Here is a 15,481-nt window from a genome sequence, read left to right as displayed (position 1 = left end):
TCTGCAAAAAATTACCCTGAGCTTCCTTTTGTCTGCCACTTCAACACACCACCATGTTCCCTGGCCAACATCTCTGCCTCGGACTTGCTGTAGCGAAGGTCGGTGGAAGCTGGAAGAACAGCATCTCATTTTCCACTTGGGAATCCTGCAGTCTTCAGGACTCAATATCGAGTTCAATAATTTTAGGGTCTAAACATGTTCTCCTCTGTCCTTACCTCAACCCCCATATACCAAACCTTGTCATTATATAGGCTGCTGCCACAACCAACCCATTGTCAGCCACTAATGGTCCCCATAAGCAGCTATTGATTCTCCCAAGCTGACCTTTACCCATTCCTTTGTCTGCCTTACTGTTGTTCTCTTTCTCTGGCTCCACTCAGAATGTTAACTCTGCTTTCTGTCCACAGATGCTGCCAGACCTGATGAGTTTTCCAGCAATTTCTGCTTTTGTTTGATTTTCAACATCCACAATGCTTTGGTTTTTCTTTTGTCACCATAGAACATAGAACATTACAGCGCAGTACAGGCCCTTCAGCCCTTGATGTTGCGCAGACCTGTCATACCAATCTGAAGCCCATCTAACCTACACTATTCCATGTACGTCCATATGCTTGTCCAATGAAGACTTAAATGTACTTAAAGTGGGCGAATCTACTACCATTGCTGGGAAAGCATTCCATACCCTTACTACTTTCTGAGTAAAGAAACTACCTCTGACATCTGTCCTATATCTATCATCCCTCAGTTTAAAGCTATGCCCCCTCGTGCTTGCCGTCCCCATACTTGGAAAAAGGCTCTCCCTGTCCACCCTATCTAACCCTCTGATTATCTTATATGTCTCTATTAAGTCATCTCTCAACCTTCTCTCTAACGAAAACAGCCTCAAGTCCCTCAGCCTTTCCTCGTAAGACCTTCCCTCCATACCAGGCAACACCCTAGTAAATCTCCTTTGCACCCTTTCCAAAGCTTCTACATCCTTCTTATAATGCAGTGACCAGAACTGTACACAATACTCCAAGTGCGGCTGCACCAGAGTTTTGTACGGCTGTAGCATAACCTCAGTTCCAGAACTCGATCCCACTATTAATAAAAGCTAAAACACTGTATGCCTTCTTAACAACCCTGTCAACCTGCGTGGCAACTTTCAAGGATCTGTGTACATGGACACTGAGATCTCTCTACTCATCTACACTACCAAGAATCTTACCATTAACCCAGTACTTTGCATTCCGGTTACTCCGACCAAAGTGAATCACCTCACACTTGTCCACATTAAACTCTATTTGCCACCTCTCAGCCTAGCTCTGCAGCTTATCTATGTCTCTCTGTAACCTACAACATCCTTCGTCACTATCCACAACTCCGCCGATCTTAGTGTCGTCTGCAAATTTACTAACCCACCTTTTTACGCCCTCATCCACGTCATTTATAAAAATGACGAACAGCAGTGGACCCAACACCAACCCTTGCGGCACACCACTGGTAACTGGACTCCAGGATGAATATTTCTCATCAACCACCACCCTCTGTCTTCTTTCAGCTAGCCAATTACTGATCCAAACTGCTATATCTCTCACAATCCCATTCCTCCGCATTTGTACAATAGCCTACTGTGGGGAACCTTATCGAAAGCCTTGCTGAAATCCATATACACCACATCAATCGATTTACTCTCATCTATCTGTTTGGTCACCTTCTCAAAGAACTCAATAAAGTTTGTGAGGCATGACCTACCCTTCACAAAACCGTGCTGACTATCCCTAATCAAATTATTCTTTTCTAGATGATTATAAATCCTATCTCTTATAACCTTTTCCAACACTTTACCAAGAACTGAAGTAAGGCTCACTGGTCTATAATTACCAGAGTTGACTCTACTCCCCTTCTTGAACAGGAGAACCACATTTGCTATCCTCTAGTCTTCTGGTACTATTCCTGTAGACAATGACGATTTAAAGATCAATGCCAAAGGCTCGGCAATCTCCTTCCTGGCTTCCCAGAGGATCCTAGGATAAATCCCATCCGACCCAGGGGACTTATCTGAATCAACCATGTCATCTCAATCACCAGAATCCCATGTAACTTAAACTTTTGGACCAGCCCACTATGAAGGACCTTTTCAAATGTTTTTGTAAATTCCATGTAAGGTCCATTTGACTACAGCTATCTTCCACATGTTATCAGCAAGATCCAAACAATTTGTCCATTTCTTGCATATGGCCCTGATGTTCCACCTTGCCAACTGATGAGTAGGCATCTTGTTTCTTTGAGTTTGTTTTATTGTTTGTTTGGTGTAATGGATTCCTTTCACTTGTTGAGCAAGCAGTCGCTGAAGCAGATAAATTAACAATATGTTTCTAATTAGGTATTGTCTGCCTTGTGTGAGTGGTGGCTGTCAAATGGGATGTGATAATTCTTTTGCTGGTCTTGCACATTGCATGTCTAGGTGCCAATTTTCTCCACGTTTCTCTTCAACTTTAGATAAGTGCAAGAGACCCAGTTTTCATCGGCCATCATGAGGAGGTACAGCTAGGGGCTAGTCATTGGAGAGGCTTTGTGTTGACAGGAAGAGACCTAAACATTCGGCCTCAGTTTTCATACTACTGCTTCTCAGTGGTGTACATGGATATAGGTTAAAAATGCAAAGCAAACCATGAAATGCATGGTAACTCTCTTCACTCACACATTATAGATGCATCACATCAACCTATGGGATACAGGTGGATACTGGCTCAACACTGACTGATACAGATGACCCTGGTTAGCACCAAGGCTGGGATGCAACCTTTGAAGGTTTTCTTGCTTTTAAAGTAAAAATGCTGCCTTCCTCAACTTAAAAAAGTAATCACAATTGAGCAGGCATCCTTCAGCATTTCTACAGGAAGTGCAAAAACAAAATAGAGCTTGCAGTGAGTTCTCACTTAAAGTTGTGTTAGCATTTCTGAAAATCAAGACTTTTAATGTAGCTAGGTTCTGCCTTATTAGAAAAAAATTAAAATGTTATGCCGTCAAGTTGAAATATTTTATATTGCAAAATCCCTAAAGAAATAATTTTAAAAGGATAGTAAGTTAAATAAGAAAGACAAATTTAACTTGCACTTAAGTACAGGTACCTCCTTGTACACAGTCCTGCTTCCTGATATAGGTAACTGCGGACCCTCTATGCTTTGGACCCTGCATCTGGACACTTTGAGTTGTGGCCTCTCCCCACTCCCCAACCCTTTGAATTGTGGCCTTTCCCCAATCCCAACCTCTGAGTTGTGGCCTCTTCCCCATTTCCTGACCTCCAAATTGCAGCCTCCCTTACTGACCCAAACCTTTGCCACTTCCTTCTGGATTTGCATTCCTATTTAAGATCTAGATTAACTCTGAAGCTGGAGCTTCAACAGTTGGAAGTGCGAGCTCCAATTGTTCAGAAATGCTGGAGCTTTTACAGTTTTAAGTTATTTCTCAACTCACTTTGCTTGCTACTTTGACATCCTGAACACTTGGAGATTTAAGACCTGGGTTCAAGAGAAGAACAATGAGGCAGAAGCAATTTTGAAAATAATTTAAAATTATAAAAAAGGGTTGTTTTCAATCACTATAATGGAACCAATCACTAAAGCCAAATGCTCTAACTCCTATTAATTTCAAAAGAGAGTAGAGGGCGGCACAGTGGCTCAGTGGTTAGCTCTGCTGCCTCAGCACCAGAGACCCGGGTTCAATTCTAGCCTCGGTGACTGTCTGTATGGAGTTTGCACATTCTCCCTGTGCCTGCATGGGTTTCCTCTGGGTGCTCCGATTTCCTTCCTCAATCCAAAGATGTGCAGGTCAGGTGAATTGGACAGCTAAATTGCCCATGGTGTTAAGTGCATTACTTCATGATAAATGTAGGGTAATGGGTCTGGGTAGATTACTCTTTGGAGGGTCGGTGTGGACTTGTAGAGCCAAATGGCCTGTTTTCATGCTAACCTAGAGTGAGAAGACTGAGAGACTGTTTGGCAGAATGCCAATAACTGTTAATTGCAACTTTGCAAGACTATCCAAAGACACAAATATTAGGGGCATGTATGAAGGAATCACTAAAGCAACAGGCCTATTGGCAAAGGAACAGCTTTATTGGAAACAAAGGTGGAGAAAGTCATCACTGACTTCAATAAACAGTTGGAGATGTGGGAGGAACCCAATTTGAATCGCTGTAAAGCTCATAGGATTTGATGCCGCCCTGCCATAGCTCATCTTCTAAATTAAGCTGCTTCTCCCTCTAATGCTTTTTTTGGTGCATAGTAGGATGTGATTACTGCAACCATTACCTCTAGGTGGTACAAAAAGAATGCATGTGCAAGAAAGCATCTGACATTATTCTTAAAATTTGGAAAGCTGCAACCAGTATCAAAGTTAGTGCCGCTGGTAGGTTCCTGTGATCCAGGATTCAATGGCCTGAATCATATCCCACACTGAGTGTGAAAAACAGGGGTCAGATTTTGGAGGCTTTGAATGGCGGCTGAAACAGGGATGTTCAAGCAGGAGCACTATTCCAGCAGCCATCAATCGGTAGCCTGCAACCAGGATGAAGAGATGGTGAGGGGGAGCAGCAGATTGGGAGATGGAGGGAGCAGCTACCCCTCAGACATGAACACCTGGCTCCAGAAAGGGCCTATCCCTGTGCCGTGGGCAGTTGGAGAGGGTTGGGCAGCAATGTAGGGTGATGTGAGTATGGCAAAGGAACGGTGCCATTAGTGGTGTATGTGCAGATGATTCCTGTAGTCTATTGCAACCAGCTGACATCACAAGCTTTATCTGCACGTGTGGGGGCTATTTTAGTGTCATGAGTTATCATTTCAGAAATAGAAAACTCACCTCGTGGAGATGATGGCTCAGACAAAAAGAGACCAGTAAATCCTGAACATTTTCAGTCCACTGTCGTCTTCTGCATAAAATGTGACAGAGACGCATATGCCAGAGTGAAGCTCCAGAGCAGCTAGGCAGTGCTTATCATCACATTTCAAACAATTGTCACAAGATTTTTGATCAGCTCGAATTGACATCTTTGTAACCCTCTTTTGTCCTATAATCCCTTGAGCTCTCTGATTTTCTTAGTTTCATCATTGAAGGTTGTGCCCTTAGTTGCCAAGTTTCTAAGTTCCAAAATTCCCTCCTTAAACTCCTCTGGTTCCTCACTTCTGTCTGCTTTAAGACCCTCCTTTAAACCTAGACTGTGATTGTTTTATTCTCAGTTCCACAGATATTGTAGCAGTCCATGCCCACAAGCAAAACGACTTGCATAGTATCCAGGTTTGGATTGGTAAGATTGAAAATTGACAGTAATCATCACCAACAATGGAGATTGCACACTTCCATCATGACAATCAATGATATTACCATTGTCGAATCACTCACCATCAATATGCTGGTTGACCGGATGCCCACTTCAGTCCTTTTATCTCGATTTGGTTCAATGTCAAATTTAGTTTCATAATCACTACTGTGGTTTATCCAAATATAATCATTTTTGTAATTCCACTTTGTTGATGTTTAATACAATTGAGTATTGGATCTTTGATTTTCACAGATAGATGAGGATGATTTGCTTGGTTCAGCCTGCACTATTGACAACTCCAATTCACTTTTTGCTGATGCCATTGTAAGTACTGAGATTGAAAAAAATTCTTTACAATATATATATATGGATTATAATCATGATAAGATTATTCTAAATGTGATATGTTGCATTTGTTCTAATGAAACACCTTTTCATTTTCAGTTTTCTATTATTTTCTATATTGTTTTGGACAGCTCACTTCATTGACCAACCCTTTACCCATCTATAGCTTACCTTTTTTGTCTTGATTATGACCCTCTGAATCACTTCAGAATATTTTTCCATGTTAATGGCACTTAATAGATATATAGTTACTTTTTAAAATCTGTCTGGATATGTGATTATATAACTTCATGGCAGTTGGGACTTCAGTCTGGACCTTCTGCCTCAGTGATAGGGATGCTATCACAGCACCATGAGACATTTAAGGTGAATGTCAGGTGTGGGAAACACTCTATAATTTGTTTACCATGAATGATGTTATCCTATGACATGGGAATCACAATTAATAAATACAGATGTTAATCCCATAGTGTTCTCAGAGCTTGATGCAATCTCCTCAAGTTTTCTTCGTGAAAATTGAATAAATCATTGTCCAACCTCACTACTGTACCAAGGCTAGAGATGATAATTGATAATACTTACAGGAAATATTGCTGATCTAAAGAGTCCATAATGAACCATTGCATGGTTCTATTAGTTTCTATCAGAGAGGGTAGCTAGAGTTTCATTTTAATGTTTTATTCAAAAGGTGGCCCCTACTGTCGTGCAGCCGTTCCCTCAATGGCTAATCAACCTCTATGCTGCCATTTTAAAAAAACGCAATTTCAATTTTGTGTTAACACAACAAATAGAATTAATATTGTTTTAGGTTAGGCAAAAATATTTTGACCAAGGAGAGAAAGCAGATTATTTGTTGATGAAGCAGCTTAAATACTTAAAAATAGTTTGATACTTATAACAAGAAGTTCGTTACCTTACCTGTACAAATCTAATCACAGTGGGCAGAGCTCAATTTCAGAGATCTCCAATAAACAATTTTCTGGATGGGTGCAGATTTAACAGTATTGAAGAAGCTTGACAACATCCAGGTCAGATTGCATTATTTTGGATTGCATCCATTGGCATGTTTAGTCTGCAACATGTACAATCTAGAAGATGCACTGCAGCAGTTCATTATGGTTACTTTGACAGATGTAACTCATGAAGTATTAGAGCTACTATATACCTAATTGAATTAAATTTTATATTCATAACAAGCATTGACAAATCAGATTAGAACCAATATTAAATTTATCAATCAACATTTACCAAGGCAGGCAGGAATATCTCCATATAATAGTTTCAAGAAACAATAGTGGCCAATCAGGAGTAGGAGAGCCAAATTTTCCCAAGTACGTTTGCAATTCTATATTATCATGCTTTTGCTTCCTCCCATAAGCTTAAAAACCTATGAAATACTGAAAACATAAATTAATAAATTACAGAAATACATAAATTACAAAGCAACTTTTACTTTTTTGAAACACCTGTAACAAAATTTTCTGTCAGAGGTGTCCGCATATAAAAAGCCGAAACCTTGAATTCACAAAGGAATGCTAAAAAGATTCCAATGAATAATTTGTAGATCTAACCATGCATTTGTAAGCACCTTGTAGTTGTTGATGTAGGTTCGCTCGCTGAGCTTGAATGTTCATTTCCAGATGTTTCATCACCATTCTAGATAACATCTTCAGTGAGCCTCCAAATTAAGCACTGGTGGTGTAGCCCGCTTTCTATTTATATGTTTGGGTTTCCTTGGGTTGGTGATGTCATTTCCTGTGGTGATATCATTTCCTATGGTGATGTTATTTCCTGTTCTTTTTCTCAGGGTGTGGTAAATGGGACCCAAGTCAATGTGTCTGTTGATAGAGTTGTGGTTGGAATACCATGCTTCTAGGAATTCTCGTCCGTGTCTCTGTTTGGCTTGTCCTAGGATGGATATGTTCAAAGTTTGTGAGGCCAAGGGGTCTGAATAGTCTGGCAGTCATTTCCTAGATGCCTTTTGTGTAGGGGAGAGGGGCTAGGGTTTCTGGACATGTTTTGTCTGCTTGTTTGGGTTTGTTCCTCAGAAATCAGTGGAAATGACTGCCAGACTACTCAGACCCTTGGCATCATGGTAGCCCACAAACCCATCAACACACTAAAACAGCAGCCATTGAACTTAAAAGACCTTATACAGACAACAAGCAAAACTAATGTCATCTACAAAATACCTTGCAAGAACTGTAACAAGCACTGCATTGGACAAACAGGAAACTAGCCAACAGGATACAATGAACATCAACTAGCCACAAAATGATATGACCCACTCTCACTCGTATCCTTACATATAGATGAGGAAGGACAACACATCCGTCTGGAGAAAGCCAAACGGGGACAATGGACGAGAATTCCTAGAAGCATGGTATTCCAACCGCAACTCTATCAACAGACACATTGACTTGGGTCTCGTTTCTCCTGGAAAAAAAAGGAAGTGGCATCACCATGAGAAATGACGTCACCACAGGAAATTACATCACCAACCCAAGGAAACCCAAACATATAAATAGAAAGCGGGCTACACCACCAGTCCTTCATTCAGGTGCTCACTGAAAATGTTACCTAGTATGGTGACGAAATGTCTGGAAATGAACCTTCCAGCTCACCGAGCAAACATACATCCAGAACTTCAACCTGAGTTATAAATCTTTTCAAAACTTGCTAACCTTGTAGTTGTTTTTGAATCATTCTTGAATGAATAATCCATGCTTGGTTAGTTGTATAGAAATTGCAATCCATCCTCTGATGTTGTGTATGAATACTGCATTACTGTTAATAATTATTTACTCAAGAATCTGTACCTAGGTATCTTGGTACCTAAGGTGGTGCCATAAATGGTGACTTGTAAACTTTTCACTGTAATCAGGTGAGTACATGTGACAGTAAAGCTAATTCACTATAATTCAGTTCAATTCAATTCAATTCATGTGTAGAGGGAGACCTACAATTGACTCACTTGAGTTTAAATGCTTACTCAGAAGATTTAATTGAAGTACATTTAATTTGATTCCAGAGCTATTTGTTAAAGCAGAAGAAGTGCAAACAAGGACCTTTTAAACTTGATGAATTCCATGAATTTGCTATAAAAAACCAGGTCCTAATTAGAAGGGCAATATCAGCAAAGAACTGCTACTCCAAATTACATGCAGATATGTGTTTATTTAATTCTGATATGTGGGACTACTTTATTTGTTTATCTATTTGCTGTTCAAAGAATATTTATTTCAGTTTTCTGAGGTAATTTCTTCAAAAAATCTATTTACAGTTTTCTCCATGGATGTACGTGCCTTGCTCCAGTTCCACATCCCAGTATCCTCAATTATGAATGACAGAAGAGATCTACCTTTATATAAAAGCAATATATTTTAATGCTCGAATGTCACATTGAAGTATCTGTCTCACACTTGAAACGATGTATGAAGCATAGATATGATCGTTTGGACACTCTGTGTGGTCCTATTGCCAACATTTTCTGAAAAAGAAGAATGGCCTGGTGGTTTCTTAAAATCTGTCATCATGTATAGTTTCCTTAACAGAAATGTGGTCTTAAACATGGTGATTAGAAAACAGCATATCGTCTACCTTATGCAACATGGAACATCTGCTAATAGTAAAAGTGTTTGTGTGGCTCTGGTGTTTCATTGATGTTAGTATGTTCTTGTTCTCCTCATCAGATTTACCATGAGCATACTGTGATGGCTTTAATATTTTAGCAGTATTGAATTTACTGTGCATACATGAAGCTATCTGGAAGCTAGTGAAGCCCCCCTAAACTCCAAAAACCTTCCTTGGTCTTTATGGACCTTAGTGACCTCTGCAACACAAATCTTGTGAGCATGTTTCAAGTTACAAATGGAATTCCCAGACAGTGTTATTTAAATTGTATGGAATTAAAGTTTTTTTTAAGAATAGACAGAAATATTTCCAACTGGCGAGCAGGTATTTGAAGGTCCTTTAATTCATACGTGGGATATAGGTGATGCTGGCTGGTCTGTATTTATTGCCTCTTCCTACTTGGCCTTGAGAAGGTGGTGGTGAGCTGCCTCTTGAACTACTGCTGTTTAGGTAGATTCACAATATTGAAATGTTGGACGTTGAAAAGGATCCATGTTTTCACAATTTTTCTAGTTCATCCCAAATTCCAGTTGAATGAAGGCTACTTTAGGAGTGTGGGTAAGTTTCTGGACTGTGCCGAATTATCACTAGCTATCAACCAGCATGAATTCCAGTGAGACCTTAATAAATATTCAATAATTGTCTCAGACAAAGAATGGGATTGATTCCCTTTAAGGATATTGTATTCCCTTAGGAATATAACAAAAGCAACATCAATCTGTTATTCCTCTCTTCCCAGACTTTGAAGTCTGATGGAGTGGGTAAGAGCCATCCTGACTTCCACTGAAGCAGGAGAGGGATCTCTGAAGTATGCTTGAAGGTGCAGTCTACCCAAACACATTGCAGTCCAAATTATGTTCATGATACCATCTTTAGTATGTGGGCAAATGTCTGGCCATGAACAACTGCCATTCACTCAGCCACAGATGGGCCAACAGCTTTGGAAAGTCTTATCCTATTAAATGTTGCTTCTTGCTATTTCTAATATGTTTGTAATCTGTCCAAAATTTAACTTTTCAAAAGAAACAAAATTGTGCAATTATTTGTTTTAGACAAGTTTGTATCAATTTGATAAACATATGATTACAGTATGTTCCAACTTCCATCTTTCAGAGTGCTGACCCTACCTCTTCCACTAAAGATACACATAACCATATTGGAGAAGAATCCTCAAGACTGCAATTAGCAAGTAGTCTTAATGTTTTGGAGGAACTGGATGCCTCTTCACCTCTCTCGAACTTAAATGGGGACCAGCCTTTTGATATTCTGCAGAAGTCTCTTCAGGAGGCTAATATCACTCAACAAACCTTGCAGGAGGAAGCAGATTTGGCAGCTGGCATTACTTCCACCCAGGACTTTTCTCAAACTCCACATCATGCTGCATCCTTTTCTCAGGTTTCACAATTACCTTCTGGCACTTCAACAGTAAGAGGCCTGACACAGCAGCAGATGAATGTAACACCGGCTCCCATTTTGCAGCAAGTTTTACGAACTCCCTTTGTAAATAATGAAGCTAATGTACAGCCTGGATTTTTTCAACAAATGGGCATCAACAGTGTTGCAATTCAGCATGTACCCAGCAGCAACCAAGCTGGTGGTATTGGACCAATCCAGCTGATTAGTTCATTGGATACTCAGCAGCCTGTAATGACTCTTAATCACCTTGAAGGGTCTCAGTTTATCTCGAAGAGCAGTGGACAACCACCAGCTCTAAACCCTGGGTCTCTAGGTGGCTACAATATGTCATCTCTTCCTAACCAGCAACAAATGTCTTTGAGTACATCTGGTTTAAATGAAACCGGTGGGTTGTTACTTCAGAGACGTGTGACAGCACTTAATGGAAACACTTACTATGGAACATCTAATATTGGCCAGGTACCACAACATATGTCTGTTCACTTTAGTGGTAATAACATTCAAACAGCACTGCCTTTGCATAATATTATCATTCAGCGAGGCCCTGTACCAAGTCAGCCGAAAATTTCACTTAGCATTCAACCTAAGCCCGCTCAAATGAACCAACAACAAACAGTTTACAATGTCAACAACCTGGAATTGCAGACAGCATTCAAACTCCAAAATGAAGTTGCATTACAACAACAGCAAATACAACATGGCCTTCCTTTTTGCTCCACAAACTCTTCTCAGAGTTCATCAGTGGGCCCAGCACTGGGTGTCAATATTGCAAAGCACCAGGTGACTAGAAAGTCTGCTAGACCACAAGTTTTAAATCAAACAGGAAACATCATAATTCATCCTCCCATTGGGCAGCATGAGCCTCTTGTATCCCAGAACCAGTTTTTCATTCCTACCAGCCTAGCATTAAATATGAATTCAACTGTTCAACACCTTCAGACTGCAAATGGACAGATTCTTCAAAATCGAACTGTACCAACCCAATTGGTCTCCAACCAAGTAGCTTCTGAATGTGTTTTAACAAATCGTAATTCTTCAGGTACAATGTTGACTACCCAGTCTTTTTCAGGACAGTTCTTGAATAATCAGAACTCTGCAGGACAGTTGGTTTCTAGTCAAAGTGGCATGGAACAAGTTATTAATGCTTCAGGAGGGCAGCTGCTAACAAACCATGGCTCATCGCAGCTAGTTACTGGGCAGGTTCCACTCCACCAGGCTTCACAGATGGTATTTAATCTTCCAACCACTCAAAGTGTACAACCCACTGCTGGTGGTTCAAGCATTAATACAGGAATATTTAAGCAATCTGGGCAGAATGCAGTCCGAGGACGGTCAATGCAAAACCAACTTGCTGTTTCAAATACACCTAGTTCTCTGTGCTCCAGCTACGTGTCTACAGTACAGCCTGTAATGTCAGCAAGCAGTGGTGGTGAAAATGTCACACAAGCGTGTTCCAGTGGTAATATTGTAATGGTTTGTCAGGGAGAGCAATCTCTTGTGACAGTACAGTCTGCCCAACAGCAACCACAGTGTCAGCAACAGTTGGGAATGAATCAAATTTACCGGATTTCCAATCCTTATCACCAAAATGCAGGTGCAATGCAGCCCTCGCGACAGGTTGTTTTCAGCCGGACGGACATGCCAATAACACAAACCAGCAATCAACAGCAATTTCTGTACTCCCAGGTAAGTGATGAATTACTGAATTTGTGAATGATAAATCTTTAAAGAAATAAAATACTGTACTATGGAAGCATCTTTTTCATCACTGCCTGAGCTATTCTCATAGTACAGCATTGCAATGTAGGTGCAATAATATGCTGACTTTATTGGTGCAAAATTCCACATGCACGCATGCATCTTTTAATTTTCTTTTAAAGATCCCAAAAGCTATGTAGTGCTTTATTAAATTATTTGTCTTTAAAAATGAGCGTTCTATCAGATGACTGATTGATAGAGTTTGTGAAATGTTTACCTGTTAGACTATGTGATAATTATTGTGTGTTGTTGCAAACACAGCTTATTTGAAACATTTAATAAGACCATAAGATGTAGGAAGCAGAAGTCGGCCGTTCATCTCATGGACTCTGCTCCGCCATTCAATTAGACCATGTTTTCTCAAATAATCCTCAGCTGTATTTTCCTGCCTATTCCCGATAACATTAATTCCCTTAATTAAAAATGTATCTATCTTGACCTTGAATATACTTCATAATCCATCTTTGACAGCTTTCTGCAAAAATATTCTGCAGATTTACTGAAGAAATTGCTTCTTATTTCTGTTTAAATGTGCGATTCCTTATTCTGAGATAATGTCCTATGGTTCTAGACTTTTCGACAACAGGAAATAACTCTCTTCTGCCCTGTCAAGTCCCCTAAGAATCTTTTATGTTTCAATGAAGTCACCGCTCATTCTTCAATGAGCACAGACCCAACTTACTCAACCTAAGACAGTCCCTCCATTCTGGCATCAGCCTCGTGAACCTTCTCTGCACTGCCTCCAAAGACAGTATATCTTTCCTTAGACAAGGAGCCCAAAAATGTTCTTCATATTCCAGCAATGGTCTGCCTTGTGTTTTGTATTGTTTTAGCAAAACCTCCCTACTTTTATACTCCATTTTCTTTGAAACAAAGACCAATATTCTATTTGCCTTCCATCCTCCTGCTGAATTTCTATGCTAGCTTTTTGTGATTCATTCCTGAGAACTCCAATTTCCTTTGTTCCATAGCCTTCTCCACTTAAATAATGTTCAGCTCCTCTATTCTTTCTGCCAACGCGCATAACCTCACATTTTCCCATATTCCATCTGCCACGTATTTGCCCACTCACTTAACCTGTCTGTCTTCCTCTGCAGACTCTGCGTCATCCTCACCACTTGCTTTCCCATTTATTTTTGTGTCATCTGCAAACTTGGCTATAGTACATTGCTTCTTCCAAGTTGTTAATATATATTCTAAATATTTTTGGTCCCAGAACTGATCTCTGGCACTGTGTTAATTGTAGATTGTCATTCCTGAAAATGCCCCCATTATGCTAACTCGCTGACTTCTGTTGGTTAGTCAATCCTCTATCCATGTTCATACATTACATCCTATGCCTGGAGGCCCTTATTGAGTAGCCTAATGGTCTTTTGACAAATACCTTCTGAAAATCTAAATATATTATATCTACTGCTTCCTCTTTATCTATCCAGCTTCTTACTTCCTTAAAGAATTCTAGTAAATTGGTCAGACATGATTTCCCTTCCATGAAATCTTGCTGACTTTCTACTTGATCATATCATGTATTTCTAAATGCAGGTTGTTATGCTATAACATGACAGTTGTCTTTCTCCGCAACATCATGCTGTAGAAAATCCCACTATGGAAACCCTATTAAATATTAAGTTATAGAAGATCTCTAATAGAAAATTGCTATACCCATTCAGTACAAAGTTTGCGTTATCCAAACAATGTCCACAATTTGTCAATCGCAATAAAGCCAATTCACACGAACGAAACATGCGTTATAGCAGAATGACCTGTGCTGTGCAAATCCCTTCCCAATATCAGTTGTTAACTTAACTAGCCTACAGTTCCTGTTATTTATTTCCTTCCCTTATTGAATAAAATTGTTACATTGGCAGTTTTCCACTCCTTTAAAACTTTTCAGACTCTAAGGATTCTTGGAAGATTACTATCGGTGCATCCACTATCTCTACACTCACTTCCTTTAATGCTGGGATGCATCCCATCAGATTCCAGGGGACTTACTGGCTTTTAGTTCCTTTGGTTTCCATTGTACATTTCCTCTACATTTGCCCCTGACTAATGCACCTCATCTACACATCCCTGAACACTATGGGCAATTTAGCTTGTCCAATCCATCTAACTTCACATTTTTGGATTGTGGGAGGAAATCAGAGCTTATGGAGGAAACCTACAAAGACATGGGGAGAATGTGCAAAGTCCATGCAGATAATCACCTAAGGCTAGAATTGAACCTGGGTCCTTGGCACTATTTGGCAGCAGGGCAAACCACTGAGCAATCGTGCCTTCTTAGAATCCTTCTTTGCTATGAACCATTAATTATTTTCTTAAACATCTACCATTATTCTTCAAGTACTTTTGCTGCTGAGTCCCTTTACCAGATTCAAAATAGCCTGATCTCTGGTTGGATCTGCAAGATATTTTTCTTGGAAACTGTTCCATATGCACTCTGTGAATTCTTTCACATGTCTTCCTCTCTCAATCTATCCCAGCTACATGAAAGTTAAAGTCTCCCATGATTAACTGCCTTTGTTATATGCACTCATCATCTCCTAATTTATTCTCTGTCCCACTGAAAAGCTACTGTTACGGGAGCTGTGTATTACTCACAACTGTGTCTTCCCATTTTAACTTCTTACCATCACTCAAATGGATTGTACATCTTTTGATCCAAGATCACGTCAAGCTATTGTACTTATTTGATCTCATACCAACAATTCTACCCTGCTATCTTTTCCTTCCTATTTGTTCTTTTCAAAAGTCACATATCCCCAAATATGTAATTCCTGGCTATGATCTCTTTGTAAACATATCTGTGTCATGGTTAAAAGAGCATATCCATTAATCTGTGCTTGTGCCATTAATTAATTCATTTTGCTCCAAATTCTATGAGCATTCAAATAAAGAGAAATTATTTTTGTCTTTTTACATTTTGTTTTCCCTTTTTGACCCTATTTATTGCTCGTTTTGTATGTTTATACACTCTATTCCTTCCTGTACAATTCTGAGTGTCATTGTCAAAATAGCTGCCCTGTA

General features: G+C 39.7%; 1 protein-coding gene across 3 annotated transcripts in view; it reads left to right on the top strand.

The window, feature by feature from the left end:
- Positions 1–15,481, top strand: part of bicral (BICRA like chromatin remodeling complex associated protein) — a 72,648-nt gene that overhangs the window by 34,788 nt on the left and 22,379 nt on the right. For all 3 annotated transcript variants that reach the window (XM_087991298.1, XM_043695715.2, XM_087991299.1), the window contains 2 exons: positions 5,555–5,626; positions 10,394–12,382. In XM_087991298.1, the coding sequence (XP_087847424.1) occupies positions 5,555–5,626; positions 10,394–12,382 (2,061 nt within the window). The remainder of the gene's footprint in view (positions 1–5,554; positions 5,627–10,393; positions 12,383–15,481) is intronic.

This window comes from Chiloscyllium plagiosum, unplaced genomic scaffold (assembly GCF_037043375.1).
Source record: "Chiloscyllium plagiosum isolate Xiang-an unplaced genomic scaffold, Cpla_swu_hap1 HiC_scaffold_10, whole genome shotgun sequence".
Taxonomy (NCBI): domain Eukaryota; kingdom Metazoa; phylum Chordata; class Chondrichthyes; order Orectolobiformes; family Hemiscylliidae; genus Chiloscyllium; species Chiloscyllium plagiosum.
The sequence above is the reverse complement of the archived record's forward strand: the minus strand, read 5'-3'. Positions and strand labels throughout refer to the sequence as shown.